The sequence below is a fragment of the Pantherophis guttatus genome, chromosome 18 (assembly GCF_059756535.1).
Source record: "Pantherophis guttatus breed Tessera chromosome 18, ASM5975653v1, whole genome shotgun sequence".
Taxonomy (NCBI): Eukaryota; Metazoa; Chordata; class Lepidosauria; order Squamata; family Colubridae; genus Pantherophis; species Pantherophis guttatus.
The window spans coordinates 5,456,706-5,473,240 of record NC_142080.1 but is presented as its reverse complement, the minus strand read 5'-3'; the positions used below and the strand labels follow the sequence as shown (position 1 = coordinate 5,473,240).

General features: G+C 49.7%; 1 protein-coding gene across 1 annotated transcript; it reads right to left on the bottom strand.

Annotated features, from left to right (window-relative positions):
- Positions 1 to 2,716: 2,716 nt before the first annotated feature.
- On the bottom strand, positions 2,717 to 12,434 carry PPP1R14B (protein phosphatase 1 regulatory inhibitor subunit 14B). Its single transcript, XM_087880854.1, has 4 exons — positions 11,635 to 12,434; positions 5,398 to 5,481; positions 4,648 to 4,680; positions 2,717 to 3,268 (listed from the first exon to the last, which is right to left on the bottom strand). Exons 1-4 carry the CDS (start codon positions 11,872 to 11,874, stop codon positions 3,200 to 3,202), a joined length of 426 nt encoding a protein of 141 aa, XP_087736980.1. The 5' UTR covers positions 11,875 to 12,434; the 3' UTR covers positions 2,717 to 3,199.
- Positions 12,435 to 16,535: the final 4,101 nt, after the last annotated feature.

Genomic DNA, 16,535 nt, shown 5'->3' with positions numbered 1-16,535 from the left:
AGAAAGGAAAAGAAAGGAAAGGAAGATAGAAAGGAGAAGAAAGGAAAGGAAGATAGAAGAAAGGAAGGGAAAGGAAAGGAAAGGAAGATAGAAGAAAGGAAGGGAAAGGAAGATAGAAGAAAGGAAAGGAAGATAGAAGAAAGGAAGGGAAAGGAAGATGGAAGAAAGGAAAGGAAAGGAAGATAGAAGAAAGGAAAGAAAAGGAAGATAGAAGAAAGGAAGGGAAAGGAAGATAGAAGAAAGGAAAGGAAGATAGAAGAAAGGAAAAGAAAGGAAAGGAAGATAGAAAGGAGAAGAAAGGAAAGGAAGATAGAAGAAAGGAAGGGAAAGGAAAGGAAAGGAAGATAGAAGAAAAGAAAGGAAAGGAAGATAGAATAAAGGAAAGGAAGATAGAATAAAGGAAGGGAAAGGAAGATAGAAGAAAGGAAAGGAAAGGAAGATAGAAGAAAGGAAAGGAAGATAGAAGAAAGGAAAGGAAGATAGAAGAAAGGAAAGGAAGATAGAAAGGAGAAGAAAGGAAAGGAAGATAGAAGAAAGGAAGGGAAAGGAATGGAAAGGAAAGGAAAGGAAGGAATAGTAGAATGACAGCTGGAAGGGACCTTGGAGGTCTTCTAGTCCAACCCCCTGCTCAAGCAGTATACCATTTCAGACAAGTGGCTGTCCGGTCTCTTCTTAAAAACCTCCAGTATCGGAGAACCCACAACTTCTGGTGGCAAGCCGTTCCTAGGTTGCTTCTCTCTCCTTGCTTAGTTTCCACCCACTGCCTTTTGTCCTGCCTTCTGGTCCTTTGGAGATTAAGTTGACCACCCCCACCTCTTCTTTGTGGCAGCCCCTCAAATATTGGAAGACTTGCTATCGTGTCTCCCCTAGTTCTCATTAAACGGGACAGACCCAATTCCTGCAAACCGTTCATCGTATGTTTTAGCTTCCAGCCTTCTCCCCCCCCCCCCATATCATCTTAGTTGCTCTTCTCTGCACTCTTTCCAGACGTCCCAACATCTGCTCTAGAACGTGATGACCAAATTACAATTATTCCAGGAGTGGCCTTTCCCCCCCCACCCCCCAAAGCCAGCTTGCTTCCTCGGCTCGCCACGTGGACGAGCTAGCAGATCTGGGGGGTGGGGGAGAGAGAGAGAGAGGGAGGGGAGGCATCAAGTATTTAGGCATTAGGCATTTTGCTCGGCCGGTGGTGACTTAAGGCCGGAAACACGACGATGCTGGGATTAGCTCCAGGCCCTGCAATGCATTCCTTCCTTGCTGAGTTCAACCGCTACCACCGAGGCTGGGTGGGGGGAAGAGAGAAGAGAGAGAGAAAGGGAGGCAACCCTGTCTTACAACTCCGTTGGGACAATCGAGGCAAAGGTGTCTCGCTAGGGGCCTGCCGGCTGCTGCCGTCTGTCTCTGTTTCCCCCCCCCATCTCTAATTAGAAGCGGCTTGGAAGGAAGTGCCTTTTTTGTTGGGGGGGGCAGAGGGTGGGCTAACCAGAGGTCCTCTTCTCCTGCCCTCCTCCCCCACACCTCCCTAGTGATCCAAGAAGCTGAGATTTATAAGAAGAGATTGGACTGAATGGTACAGGGTGTCCTGCTTGAGCAAGGGGTTGGACTAGAAGTCCTCCGGGGTCCCTTCTCACTCCTATTCTGCAAGGCAAAAACAGCCAGCCAGCGTTGCTTAAAAGGGGAGAGAAGTGTGGCTAAACTGCGATCCCCGGAATAGCTAGCTATCCTCGGGTCTTTCCCCCGGAATAATCCCCAGCGAGAAAAATATATTTTGCTGCAGAAAAACCACGCAGGCCCCAAACTTGCCATGTATTCCTACAGCAGGATTTTCTGCCAGATGTCCTTAACCCAACACCCATCGGCCTTTTGAGTCTCCTCGTCGTGTCTGTGAAAGGCAGACCGCAGTCGACAATTGTGCAAAAGCAGTGTCGTCCCAACTGTAGTGACTTTTTTTTTTAAAAGACTCGTGGACTTCTAAACTTGAAACGGTCGCTAAACAGAGGATTAAAAGTGCATTAAAAAAAAAAAATTAACACGTTTTCGGTGAAGTTGAGGGAGACCTCAGTGTGCGTCTCCCCCCCCCCCCCACACACAAACTTTCTCATCCGCACCACTGGTGAAATCCTCTGCGGTTTGCCACCGCTTCGCTGCCTGCACATGTGCGGCAAACACGCTCTGCGCACACGCATGTGCAGTGTGGGACACATGCATGCTTCGCACGGAAAAAGGACGCTTAACAAGGTAAGTAGAACAGTCAGGGGGGGGGAACAGCTGTGCCGCACAATTTAGATTTGCTAGAAAGCTCAGCTGATTGTCAGAAATACCGGTTCAGATGAAACAGGTGCTTTTATCACTACCAGCTCGCCCGAACTGGTAGCTTTTATCACTAAAGGTTCGCCCAAACTGGTAGCTTTTATCACTACAAGTTCGCCCAAACTGGTAGCTTTTATAACTACAGGTCCGCCCGAACTGGTAGCTTTTATCACTACAGGTTCGCCCGAACTGGTAGCTTTTATCACTACAGGTTCGCCCGAACTGGTAGCTTTTATCACTACAGGTTCGCCCGAACTGGTAGCTTTTATCACTACAGGTTCGCCCGAACTGGTAGCTTTTATCACTACAGGTTCGCCCGAATTGGTGTGAACCGGTAGGATTTCACCACTGATCCGCACCCTTCTCTCCCCACCCCCACCCCCCATTGCAGAAATCAGGCTGCCACTTCTCAAAGCATCTTTATTAAATTTATATAAAAACACAATAATTAAAAAAACAAAAAAACAGCCCTCCCCAAATCCAGATACTCCCCTCCACCCCGTCCGAATCTCGTTTTAGGATCCTAAAATTTCTGCTCTCCACCCCCCTCTTTGAGAACAAATGCTCCTCCCCTTCTCTTTACACACACAAGACACACTGATGTGGAGCCAGGACAGATTTTGGGGTGGGACGGAGGGGGGAGGCAGCTGCGGAGAGATATTGCTAAAAGGCGATCAAATTATTCTGATTATCAGAGCATCCCCCCCAATCTTCCCTCTTTCGTGGTGGTTCTTGAGGGGAGGGGAAACTAATGGATTCTCCCCAGCCCTGTGAAAGCCGCCGCCCCCACCCCCCCATTCCCTGAAACCCCAGCACTGCCAACATTTCAGCGACACAACGGGCCACGAATGGCCGGGGCCACGCAGGACAGCCGCTCACAATCAGGAGGTCACTTCTTTTGCGGGGTGCTTAGTTTTTGCATCCCTCGGATCTTGTCTAGCAAGTCGGCTACGAAAACCTGGAAACGGAAAGGAAAAGAAAAAACTTAAGAGTAAAACTTTACTTCCCTGGGAAGTGTCCGTAGCAGGGTTTGTCAATCCTGGCAACTTTGAGAGGGGTGGACTCTCAACTCCCAGAATTCCCCAGCCAGCATGCTTGAAGATGGGTGGACATTCTCCCAGAATTCCCTAACCAGCAGGCTTTAAGATGGATGGACTTCAACTCCCAGAATTCCCCAGCCACCATGTTTTAAGATGGCATGATTTATGATGGGTGGACTTCAGGTCCCAGAATTCCTCATGCTTTAAGATGGGTGGACTTCAATTCCCAGAATTCCCCAGCTAGCATGCTTTAAGATGGGTGGACGTTCTCCCAGAATTCCCTAACCAGCAGGCTTTAAGATGGATGGACTTCAACTCCCAGAATTCCCCAGCTAGCACGCTTTAAGATGGGTAGACTTTGACTTCCCAAATTCCCTAGCCCCCAGGGTTTAAGATGGATGGACTTCAACTCCCAGAATTCCCCAGGCACCGTGTTTTAAGATGTCTAGACTTCAGATCCCAGAATTCCTCATGCTTTAAAATGGGCGGACTTCAACTCCCAGAACTCCCCAGCCAGCAGGCTTTAAAAGACGGGTGGACTTGCATTCCAGTTGCTGGCGGGGGAATTCTGGGAGTTGAAGTCCACCCCTCTTAAAAACGCTGGGAAACCCACATCTGGCATCAGCCAGATTACTTTTGTTTAAAAAAAAAAATTGATTTATATGCTGCCCTTCTCCGGAGACTCAGGGCGGCTTACAATGCGCTCAGCAATAGCCTTCATTCTTTTGTATATTTTATACAAAGTCAGCTTATTGCCCCCACAAACTGGGTCCTCAATTTACCTACTTTTGAAAGGATGGAAGGCTGAGTCAACCTTGAGCCTGGCGAGATTCGAACTTACAGTGATTGCAGGCAGCTGGTGTTAAATCACAATGCTTTTAGTCTGCTGAGCCCCAGGCCCCTACTTCTCGCTCATTGCTGTGTTTGTGTGTCTTTTTTTTGCACCATAGTGAAAGCTGTTCTTGCTTTGCCTAGAACCTGTTCCATTCTCCCCACCCTTCTCTGCTTCAGGAGACCAAGCTTGGGAGAAGGGGCCAGAAAAGGAAGTGGGGGTGGGATGACCCCCCCCAATCCTCCTCCCCTAACAGGTGCTGGGGGCGTGGGGGCAAGACCCACAGAGACGGAGGCAGCAGCTGTTTTGCAGCTGCTGGGAAAGAGCTAGTAAGGACTAGCATCCTCCCTGGAGAGTTTTAAGAAGGGGGGGAGAAAACGGGGAAGAGAAACTGGCCACTGCCAATAAGCTGGCTGTAGAAAAAAATATTATTTTTTTAAAAAATAATAATAAATAAAGACATACCTCTGTGGGCTTGTAGCAATCAACCAGAAGTTCCTGCAACAGAAACAAAATAAAATTAAATTAAAATCCAGGGAAACTCCATGCTTATTTTAAAAGCTTGCAGAGATCTTTGATCTCTGGCCAAACCTTGTTGTGATTTCTTTAAAATCTCTCTTTATTTGGATTAACGACTGTTTTTGGTTAAGGTTGCACATCCCAGCTGGGGCTTACGTCTTGCTTTTGGGGCTGTTTGCTTACAAGGACCCCACCCAGGAGTTTGGGCCTTTTGTGTTACGGCCCTGGTGTTAGTGACAACAAAACACACTCGTGCGCGCGCACCCCATCTCGAGGCCCTTCTTGTAACTTGTGTGTAGAGAGAATGAGGCACAAAAGCACACCTTCTCCCAAGATCCTCTTGCAACTTGTTGAGACGTACGTGCACACTTTCTCTCAAGTCCCTCTTGAAACGTGTGTGTGTGTGTGTAGACGAGGCACATGTTGCACACCCTTCAAGTAACTTTTGCGTAGACGCAATTTATTTATTAGTTCAATTTATAGGCCGCCTTTCTCCGGAGACTCAGGGCGGCCGAGACGTGCACCTTACAATGAGACGTGCACCTTACAAGGCCTTTTTGTAACTGTTGTGTAGAGGCAACGAGACACGGACGCGCATCCTTTCTCAAGCCTTCCCCCCCCCATAACCTGTGTCCCACCCCCCCCCCTGCGTGTGCAAACGAGACACTTTTCTCTTCTTCCTTGTTTTTTTTTTACCTTCACCCTGGCACTCCGAGATTCGTCGCTCTCCATATCCAAAAGTTCATCCACATCTATTTCTAATTCGGGGATTTCTTCTTCCTGCAAAGAAAAAAGGATTAGAGGGGGAAAGGCCAAGTTTTTACAAGTTATTCCTCTTGCTGGGATCCATAAATTGGGAGAGATTGGGGAGTGGAGGAGGGGGCAAACAGACCAGGAGGGCGTATATTGGCCGGTGGGAAAATATCGCCTAGATTCAAAAGATGTGCGGTCCAAGCCATCGGATCAAAAATCAGATTCCCATCCCGGGCTGAGCTAGGAAGACTTCAGCTGCTGTTTGTACTTTGGAGTCTGGCACCTTGGGAGAATCTTCCCCCTTGCAATTTAAACTTTTCCCTTGTTGAGGAAGGGGTACAGAGTCAACCCCCCCCAAAAAAAAGACCGGAGGATTTTGCATAGAGGATCATTCTCTGCATCTTCCCGTTGGCTTGCAGAAGTGCCCAGTCGTTATTTGAGTCCCGTTGGGATGCCCTGCAAAAGAGCCCATGGGAAGGAGGAAGAGAGGAAAGGAAAGGAGGAAAGGCAGAGAGAAAAGGAAGGAAAGGGAGAAAGAGAAAAAAAAGAGGAGAGGAGAGGAGGAAAAGAGAAAGGGAAGGAAGGAAGAAAAGGAAGGAAAGGGAGAAAGAGAAAAAAAGAGGAGAGGAGAGGAGGAAAAGAGAAAGGAAAGGAAGGAAGAAAAGGAAGGAAAGGGAGAAAGAGAAAAAAAAGAGGAGAGGAGAGGAGGAAAAGAGAAAGGAAAGGAAGGAAGAAAAGGAAGGAAAGGGAGAAAGGAAAAAAGGAAAGGAAGGAAAATTGGAGAGAGGGAGGAAGTTTGGAGGAAGGGGTGAAATCAAGGAAAGGAAGAGAATTGGAAGGAAGGAAGGAAAAGAGACAGGCAGGAAGGAAAATTGGTGGGATGGGGAAGGAAAGAAAGAAAATTGGAGAGAGGGATGAAGTTTGGAGGAAGGGGTGAAAACAAGGAAAGGAAGGAAAGAGAATTGGAAGGAAGGAAAAGAGAAAGGAAGGAAGGAAAAATTGGTGTGATGGGGAAGGAAAGAAAGGAAACTGGAGAGAGGGAGGAAGTTTGGAGGAAGGGGTGAAAAGGAAAGGAAGGCAGGAAAGAATTGGAGGGAAGGAAAGAAAGAAAATTGGAGAGAGGGAGGAAAAGACGGACAAAAGAAAGGAAAGTTGGAGAGAAGGAAGGGAAGGAAGGAAGAGAAAAGGAAGGTCAGGAAAAAGAAAGAAGGAAGGAGCAAGTTACTTTCATTCTTGCCCCCCCCCCAATCAGAGGGAGACCCATTTTTAGGGTTAAATCTCTGCCAACTTGCTAGCTTCCCTCCCTCCCTCCCATCTCTTCAGAAATAGGATCCATCGAAAGTGCCAAATGGAATCAATTCTGTGCCCATTTCTAAACCTTCCCGGAAGTTCGTGAAAAAGGGTTTAATTTTTTATTGATAAGCTAGCTCTCTCCTTGCAGGGAAGCCACGCGGGGCGAATCCTATTTTTAAACCCGGCCTCTTAACATCTTAGCTCAGAGGTCTTCAAACGTGGCAGCTTTGTGGACTTCAACTCCCAGAATTCTCCAGCCAGCTCTGCTGGTTTCTCAACTTTTAAGCCGGGTGGACTTCAACTCCCAGAACTCCCCCTCCCCAGCTGGGGGGAATTCTGGGAGTTGAAGTCCATCCAACTTAAAAAGCTGAGAAACCCCTGCTCCCTAAGAGGAAGGTGACTTAGGGGAACATTTCCCATCATCCTCAGTTAAAAGGATAATGGAAACTTGTCCTCTCCACCCCCCTATAGAAGACACCGATGATCCTGCACTTAAGACCCAGCATTAACCCTATAAATTAATCAGGCCGATTGATTAAAAATTGATCTTTAAAAGGACATCGTCTTTCCAAGAGCCAGGCCAGGCCGTTAACTTTCTTTTTTGATGGTTAAATTGCTTTTTAATACCTGTCCTCATTGCACAGAAGCTTTCACCTTCATATTGGGTTATTTTTTCCCCCCCTCCTTCTCTTTGAAAGCCTTCCCAAAAGATCGCTCGTTTGCCCGCCAACATAGGCAGGCCTGATCTCCTATCTCCGTCTTTAAAACAGGCGCAGCTGAGTCCTCGACTTACGATCTTTACAGCCCAAAATTTCCGTCGCTGAGTGAAATGCTGGTCCAGCGCGTTTTGCCCCCGTTTTACGACCTTTCTTGCCGTCGTCATTAAGGGAATCGCTGCGGCTGTTATGTCAGTCACACGGTTGTTAAGTGAATCCGGCTTCCCCCCCCCCCTTGACATTGCTCGTCAGAAGGTCACAAAACAGGGATCCCATGACTGCAACTGTCATAAATGTGAGTCCGTTGCCAAGCATCTGAATTTTTGATCCCGTGACCCTGGGAATGCCGCAGCGGTCGTAAGTGTGAAACAGTTGCCAAGCGTCTGAATTTTGATCCTGTGACCCTGGGAATGCCGCAGCGGTCGTAAGTGTGAAACAATTGCCAAGGGTCTGAATTTTGACCCTGGGAATGCCGCAGCGGTCGTAAGTATGAAACAGTTGCCAAGTATCTGAATTTTGATCCTGTGACCCTGGGAATGCCGCAGCGGTCGTAAGTGTGAAACAGTTGCCAAGTATCTGAATTTTGATCCTGTGACCCTGGGAATGCCGCAGCGGTCATAAGCGTGAAACAGTTGCCAAGGGTCTGAATTTTGACCCTGGGAATGCCGCAGTGGTCGTAAGTGTGAAACAGGTGCCAAGTGTCTTAATTTTTGATCCCGTGACCCTGGGAACGCTGGAACGGTCGTAAGTCGCTTTTTTTCCCCAGTGCCGTCGTAACTTCAAACGGTCGCTAAATCTACGTTGTAAGTCGAGGACTACCTGTACCTTAAAACACTTCGCTCTCTTTTGCATGCCTTGGGAAACGGCCTTCGCCCACCCACCCACCCATCCATCCACCCACCCACCCACACAACACCTCTTCCGTAATTTTTGTTTTCCCCCCATTCACACATGCAACCTTGGTTAAAAACAAGGAGGGGAAAAAAAAAAGTGAGATTAAACTCGGGAGCAGCCTGCATGGGTGCAAAATTGATTATTATTTTTTTTTTCCAAACTGGGTTTGTTCTCCCCTTTTCAAGGTTGCCCTTTATGGCTTCTTTTAAGCTAATGTTCAACTAAGAATTTGCCGCCACCGCCCCAAAAAAAGGCCGAACGCAGGTTGGATGGAATCAAGATCACGTGGAGTGTTAATACCGCTTTTATAACGCCTTGCCAAGGCCACGCACGGAATATTACACCCAGTTTCGGTTGCCACGATATTAAAATATATATATATATATACAGAGAAGAGCCACGAAGAGGATTAAGGGGGCCTGGAGGCTAAAACATGAATCGTTGCAGGAATTAATTTAATGAAGAGAAGGACCAGGAGGGGACATGATGCCACTCTTCCAATATTTGAGAGGCTGCCCCAAAGAAGAGGGGTGGGGAATCAAACTATTCTCCAAAGCCCCTGAAGGCAGGACGGGAAGCAACAGATGGAAACCACCCAAGGAGAGAGAAGCAACCTGGAATTCAAAGAGAAATTTCCTAACCATTGAGAATAATTAGCCAGCGGAACAGCCTGCCACCAGAAGTTGCATAACTGGAAAATCTAGCACAGGAGGGGCCCCGTCTCTTAACTTGCTCCTCGCTTAGGTTGCACCCATCCCACCGACCTCTCTCGGTCCTTTCCCCCCCCCCCCCGCACCTCTCCCAAAAAAACCACACCGAAGCTGGTTAGTTAGCAGATGGCATTTAGCAGTCGCCAAAGTGCCCACGAGACAAGGCCGCAGGCCCTGAAAGCCGATCCTGCTATTGTGATCCACATTTAGAAAGCCGGGTTCGAAGGCTGCTTGGGGGGGGGGGGGGAGTGGGGGGGAGAGAGAGCAGACGGATACCATCTTGGGATCTGCCCAGCTGGGTGCCAAGTTGCCAAGATGGGAGAAAAACCCAACTCCTGTCCAATCTCGTGACAACCCCCTCCCCCTGAAGAGAAAGGCTGCAGGATTTCAGGGGAAGGGGGGGGGCGCGTGCCAGCTGCCAGGTTGGGCAAAGTTAGGGGCATCCCTCTATTTCCCCCTCCCCCTCTTCAACCCAACTCATGACACTTTATAGAACTGGAGTTGTGTTTTTTTTAAAGGCTCTATTCCAATGTTCGAGACCCCGCGCAAAAGTTTTTTCCACGCCACCCAGAAGGCTGCAGGATTTCAGGGGAAGGGGGGGGGCGCGTGCCAGCTGCCAGGTTGGGCAAAGTTAGAGGCATCCCTCCCTCCCCCTCCCACTCTTCAACCCAACTCGTGACACTTTATACAACTGGAATTGTGTTTTTTTTAAAGAGCCTATTCCGACGTTCGAGACGCCGCGCGAAAGTTTTTTTTTCCATGCCACCCAGAAGGGCTTGGGATGCCAGTGACCTTAAACGACCTTCCCTCTTGAGTTATCTTTTCAGGAATGGGGGAGATTCCTGCCCTTGAGGCGATCCACTGTGGGAATCAACCAGTGGGAGGGTTGGGTTAACCCGGTTTAGCAACCCGAGAAAGCCTCCTCCGCATATGCAGGGACTACAGCTCCCAGAATTCCCAGTTCTCATTCAGTAGGGTTGGTGGGTGGCGGTGGGAGGGGGGAGCTGCCCCTTCCCATCAGATCTGAGGTCACCAGGATTCTGGGTCAGGGAAGGGTGGGTGGGTGACCACAATGGGGAAGAGATCCCTGGCTTAAAACAAGCCGATTTGGAGTGGGGGGGGGAGACAGGATGTTTCCAGGTTCTCTTTTTGGGGGGGGGGCCAGGTTCTTTTAGGGGGAGCAGTGCGAACCCCCCAGGAAGCCAGCATCAAGACCCCAAGTTGGGTTTGGGACACAACCGGTTTCATTGCCCGCTTCCAGGCTCCTGCGGGACCCTTCGGAGCTCCAGAGAAGCCCCCCCCCCGCAGTGCCCCCTTTGCTGGGCTCTGGGTCAAGAGGGCGCCCGCTGGCACCGCCTTATGGGGTGGTGGGGGAATACTTAAAGGAGGAAGTTTAAGGGAGGAAAGGTCAGGGGCTCCCCTAGGATGTGGACTGTGATAGGGGCTTCACCTCTGGAAAACTGGGCGGGGGGGGGGCAGCCCTTCTTCCTTCCTCTGGCTGCCCAGTTCTGAGTCACCCCCTTTGCTGGCAAACCCTAGATTGGGGAAGGGTCTTTTCCTTCCTTCCTTTCTCATCCACACCTTCCTTCCCTCTCTTTCTCCTTTCCTCTTCCTCTCTTTTCCTTCCTTCCTTCTTTATCTACACCTTCCTTCCTTCCTTCTTTCTTTCTCCTTCCCTGTCTTTTCCTTCCTTCCTTCCTCACCTACACCTTCCCGCTCTCTCTCTTTTCCTTCTTCCCCTTTCTCATCCACGCCTTCTCTTTCTCTTTCCCTCTTCCTTCCTTCCTCTTTCTTTCTCCTTCCCTCTCCCTTCCTTCCTCATCCACATCTTCCTTCCTTCCTTCCCTCTCCCTCTCTTCCTTCCTCATCCACACCTTCTCTCTTTCTCTTTCCCTCTCTTTCTTTCTCCTTCCCTCTCCCTTCCTTTCTCATCCACACCTTCCTTCCTTCTCTTTCTTTCTCCTTCCCTCTCTTTTCCATCCTTCCTTCCCTTTTCCTTCCTTTCCTCTTTCTTTCTCCTTCCCTCCCTTCCTTCCTCATCCACACCTTCCTTCCTTCCCTCTTTCTCCTTCCCTCTCTTCCTTCCTCATGCACACCTTCCTTCCTTCCCTCTGTCTCCTTCCCTCTCCCTCTCTTTTCCTTCCTTCCTTCTCTTTCCTTCCTTCCTTCTCTCTCTCTTTTCCTTCCTTCCTTCTCTCTTTCTTTCTCCTTCCCTCTCTTTTCCTTCCTTCCTTCCTTCCCTCTTTCTCCTTCCCTCTCTCTTTCCTTCCTCTCTTCCTTCTCTCTCTTTTCCTTCCTTCCTTCTCTTTCCTTCCTTCCTTCTCCTCCCCTCTCTCTCTTCCTTCCTTTCCTCTTTCTTTCTCCTTCCCTCTCTCTTTTCCTTCCTTCCTTCCTTCCCTCTCTCTTTTCCTTCCTCCCTCCCTCTTTCTTTCTCCTTCCCTCTCCCTTCCTTCCTTTCTCTTTCTTTCTCCTTCCCTCTCTCTTCTTTCCTTCCTTTCTCCTCCCCTCTCTCTTTTCCTCCCTCCCTCCCTTCCTTCCCTTCCCTTCTCCTTCCCTCGGGCGCCCACCTGGCAGTCGTAGAGGACGGTCAGCTGTTCGAGGATCCACTCCTCCAAGTGCAGCCGCTTCCGCAGCTCCTTGCGGTCGTATTTCACCGTCACGCGTCCCTGGCGCCGCCCCGGGCCCTCCTCGTCCTCGCCGGCTTCCCCGCCGGCCGCCCCCGGGCCGCTCCCCGCCGGCGGGCTCTGGAAGTAGACGCGGGGCCGGTCCCCCGGCGGGCCGCTCTCCGGGCTGCACGGAGCCGCCATCCGCCAGCGGGGCAGCCGCTTTTGTTCCCGGCCGGAGCCCGCGCCGCACGTGCCCGGGGAGAGCGAGGAGAAGAGCCCCCGCGTGCAGACCCCCCCCCGGCTCCCCCTTCTCTTCTCCTCTTCTCTTTCTTTCTCTCCTTCCTTCCTTCCTTTCTTTCTTTGCAAGAGGGAGGACGGTCCCGATCCCCAGCCTCCCCCTTCTCTTCTCTCTTCTCTTTCTCTCCTTCCTTCCTTTCTTTCTCTCCTTCCTTTCTTTGCAAGAGGGAGGACGGTCCCGATCCCCAGCCTCCCCCTTCTCTTCTCTTTCTCTCCTTCCTTCCTTTCTTTCTCTCCTTCCTTTCTTTCTTTGCAAGAGGGAGGACGGTCCCGATCCCCAGCCTCCCCCTTCTCTTCTCTTCTCTTTCTCTCCTTCCTTCCTTTCTTTCTCTCCTTCCTTTCTTTCTTTGCAAGAGGGAGGACGGTCCCGATCCCCAGCCTCCCCCCTTTGTCCCGAGGCTGCGTCCGCCGAGGCTGCTGCTGCTCCTGATCCTGCCTCCGCCGGTGTCGCTGGCTCCCTCCCTCCCCCTCCCCCTCCCCTCCCCTCCCCACCCCGCCCCCTTAAAGGGCCCGCTCTCGCTTTCCCCTCCCTCCCTGTCCTCCCCCCGTCCCTCCCGGCTTTGTCCCGGTTGCGCCGGTCTCCCTCCTTCCCTCCCTGCGCAGGAAATCGCCCTCCCTCCCCCGCCCTCTCCCCCCCGTCCCAGGGAAGGGAAGGGAAGGGAAGGGCGGGACCGTTGCCCTCCCCCCCTCCCTCCCCACTCCACCCGCTGCCTTCCACCCCGCGATTGTTCGCACCTTACGCCCACCCGGTGGAGATGGCTGGCTCCTTCTTCTTCTTCTTCTCCTCCTCCTCCTTCTCCCCCTCCTCCTCCTTCTTCTTCTCTTTCTTCTTTTCCTTCTCCTTCTCTTTCTTCTTCTTCTTCTTCTTCTCCTTCTCCTCCTCCTTCTTCTTTTCCTTCTTCTTCTCTTTCTTCTTCTTCTTCTTCTCCTTCTCCTCCTCCTCCTTCTCCTTCTTCTCCTCCTCCTTCTTCTTCTCTTTCTTCTTTTCCTTCTCCTTCTCTTTCTTCTTCTTCTCCTTCTCCTTCTTCTTCCCCCTGCCCCCTTCTCTCCCACTCCTTCTTCTTTTCCTTCTTCTTCTCTTTCTTCTTCTTCTTCTTCTCCTTCTCCTCCTCCTCCTCCTTCTCCTTCTTCTCCTCCTCCTCCTTCTTCTTCTCCTTCTTCTTTTCCTTCTTCTTCTCTTTCTTCTTCTTCTCCTTCTCCTTCTTCTTCCCCCTGCCCGCTTCTCTCCCTCTCCTTCTACTTTTTCTTCATCTTCTCCTTCTCAGGTCTTCCCCTACTACATCATCCTCTCCTTCCAGTCCCCTTCCTTCTCCTCCTCCTCCTCCTTCCTCTTCCCCCTCCCCTCCCCTCCTTCTCTTTCTTTTCCTCTTCTCCTTCTTCTCCTTCCCCTCCACCTTCTTCCTCTCCTTCCCCCACTCCCCTTCCTTTTCCTCCTCCTTCTCTTTGTCCTGCTCTTCTTCCTCTTCCTCTTCCTGCTCTTCCTCTTCCTGCTCCTTCTTTTTCTCCTTCTCCTCTCCTTTTCCTTCTTCCCCTCCGTCTTCTTCCTCTCCTTCCCCCATTCCTCTTCCTTTTCCTCCTCCTTCTCTTTGTTCCTCTTGTTCTTCTTCCTCCTCCTGCTCTTCCTCTTCCTGCTCCTTCTTTTTCTCCTTCTCCTCTCCTTCTCCTTCTTCCCCTCTGTCTTCTTCCTCTCCTTCCCCCACTCCCCTTCCTTTTCCTCCTCCTCCTCTTCGTCCTGCTCTTCTTCCTCTTCTTCTTCCTCCGCCTGCTCTTCCTGCTCCTTCTCCTTCTTTTTCTCCTTCTCTTCCCCAGCTCTTCTGGCTGGGGAATTCTGGGAGTTGAAGTCCTCCAGGCTTAAAGTTGCCAAGGTTGGGATCCCTTGATTTAGACAAGCCCCTTCTACTTTGCCATCGCTTGCATTTTCAACATTTTATTAATTTTATTCCTTAAACGTCTACGCCGCCCATCTCACGTCCGTGACCCTAAATCAAAACGAAAAACAAACAAAAAGAGAAGAGTGAATTCATTGACCTAAATTAAAAAGTAAATTTAAAGTTTGAGGTGCTGGATTGCCCCTACGGTCGATGATGGCATCAGCAGGGGAAAAGGGGTGTGGGAATCCCGGCATTTATTCCTTAGAAATAAACTTATTTATCCCTTAAATAAATAAGTGTCCTCTTGGCTTTTTATTTCCTTCAAATCTCCTCCCCCCACTCTCCCTTTCTGCTAACACCTTTTTTATTTTTATTTTTTTTTTTTGCAAAAGATTTTTGCATCAGGAGCAGAAAGGGCAATAGGGAAAAAAAAATGCTATTTTTTAGGGTTTGCGTGCCTCCCTTTAAAAAAAGGAGGGAATTCTGCGCTGCCCCCCCCCCCAATAAGAAAAAAATTGAGTATTTTTTAAGCAGGTATTCAGAAAAAGCAGAATCTGTGGCCGATTGTTGACAAAGTCACAAGACGCTTTGTTATCCTGCAAGGGAAAAAATAAAGAAAAAAATAAGAAAAAATAAGAATAATGGTATTAATAAAAGGCCAGTGATGTGCTTGCAGCAAAATGGCCTATTGTGTGACAGTCCCAAAGAGGGATTTCTATGGCTTTAAGATACAGGATCCTTGCAAGGGAAAGTTTGGGGGGGGGGGGCTGGGAAGGCGGAAGAAGAGGGGGGGGGGTTTCACGTGACCTGGGCCCCAATAGAAGCTCAATTCAGCCACTTCCTGCCAAGGAGAAGAAAAGTCTGGAGCAGCTGCGCTGAGTCAGACTTTCTCCGCCTGGTCTGCTCCAGATTAAGAGCAGCTTTCCCAGGGGCTGGAGAAGCAGGCCTCCTGTGAAATGCCAGGGGCTTTTTTTGGGGGGGGGGTGGGGAAGAAATCCTAGGGAAAGGGGAAGGGATCCCCCTTGGAACCAGATGCAAAGGAAGCAAGAGGTTTCTTGCTTAAACTTAGCAGAAAAGTTTTCTCTTTCCTTTCCTTTCCTTTCCTTTTTTTTCCTTCCCTTTCCTTTCCCTTTCCTTCTGCCTCCTTTCCTTTCCTTTCCTTTCCTTTCCTTTCCTTTCCTTTCCCTTCCTTTCCCTTCCCTTCCCTTCCCTTCCCTTTCCCTTCCTTTCCCTTCTGCCTCCTTTCCTTTCCCTTCCTTTCCCTTCCTTTCCTTTCCCTTCTGCCTCCTTTCCTTTCCTTTCCTTCCCTTCCTTTCCCTTTCCTTTCCTTTCCCTTCTGCCTCCTTTCCTTTCCCTTCCTTTCCCTTCCCTTTCCTTTCCCTTCCCTTCTGCCTCCTTTCCCTTCCCTTCCCTTCCCTTCCTTTCCTTTCCCTTCTGCCTCCTTTCCTTTCCTTTCCTTCCCTTCCTTTCCCTTTCCTTTCCTTTCCCTTCTGCCTCCTTTCCTTTCCCTTCCTTTCCCTTCCCTTCCCTTCCCTTCCCTTCCCTTCCTTTCCTTTCCCTTCCCTTCTGCCTTCTTTCCTTTCCCCTTCCTTTCCCTTTCCTTTACTCCCCTCTCCCCTCCCTCCTTTTTCCTTTCCTTTCCTTTCCCTTCCTTTCCTCCTTCCTTCTTTCCTTCTCTCTCTGCACCCTCCTTCCCTTGCTTCCCTCTGTTCTCCCTCCCTCCCTTCTCTTCTTCTTCCCATCCATTACCCTGGACAGTCATTAAACGAAAAAGAAAAGAGGAAAAAAAGGAAGGAAGGAAGAGAAAGAGAGGAGGGAGGGAGGGAAGGAAGGAAGAGAGAAAGGAAGGAAGGAAAAGAAGGAAGGAAAGAGGAAGGAAGAAGGAAGGAAGGAAAAATGAAAGGAAATGAGGAAGGAAGAGAAGAAGAGAAATAAAAAAAAGACAGGAGGGAGGAAGTGAAGAAGGGAAGGAAGGAAGGAAAAATGAAATGGAGAAGGAAGGAAGAGAAGAAGAGGAATGAAAGAAAAAGAAAAGACAGGGAGGAAGTGAAGAAGAAGGAAAGGAAGGAAGGGATAGAGAAGGAAGGAGGGAAATATAGAGAGGGAGGGGAGGAAGGAAGGAAGGAAGGAAGGAAGGAAGGAAGGAAGGAAGGAACAAAAGAAAAAAAAAGAACATTATAAGATAGCCGGTCTGATAAACGCAGGTCTCCGAATGGGAGTGCAAACACACGCTCAGCTCACGTCTGCCCCCTTCCGGCTCCGCTGAGAAATCACTAGGGGAGATTTTTTTTGACAGGACAAAGGAGATCCACCCATGAAATCCAGCGACTGTAATTTGCTGGTTTTTGAAAAAAGGGATTAAATTAAATCCATCATCCCGTCCATCAATAAAGCCAGACTTCCTCCTCTCCTGTCCCAAGGGAGAATCCGGGAGAAAGCCTTGGAGTGTCCTTCTACTACTGCACGGATCTTCTAATCCTGTTCTTGGATTTTGATTTTCTTGTTCGTGAAGGGGCCATTTAGAAGCTTTGGTTGATGAAGACGCTTAGCTCTACATATGGGAGAGAACTGGGCATTTTTGAGCATGTGCAGAACCTTCCTTCCTTTCTCTCTTTTTTTTTCTTCATTTTCCTCCCTCCCTCCCTCCAATTTTCCTCCCATCCTCCTTCCCTCCTTCCTTCCTTTCTCCCTCCC

Bases quoted from the DNA above. Each gene is read 5' to 3' on its own strand.
- PPP1R14B (XM_087880854.1), bottom strand. From the start codon at position 11,874: ATGGCGGCTCCGTGCAGCCCGGAGAGCGGCCCGCCGGGGGACCGGCCC. The intron at 5,482-11,634 runs GTGGGCGCCCGA...TTTTCTTTGCAG, and splicing joins CCGTCCTCTACGACTGCCAG to GAAGAAGAAATCCCCGAATT. The intron at 3,269-4,647 runs GTATGTCTTTAT...TTCCGTTTCCAG, and splicing joins ATTGCTACAAGCCCACAGAG to GTTTTCGTAGCCGACTTGCT.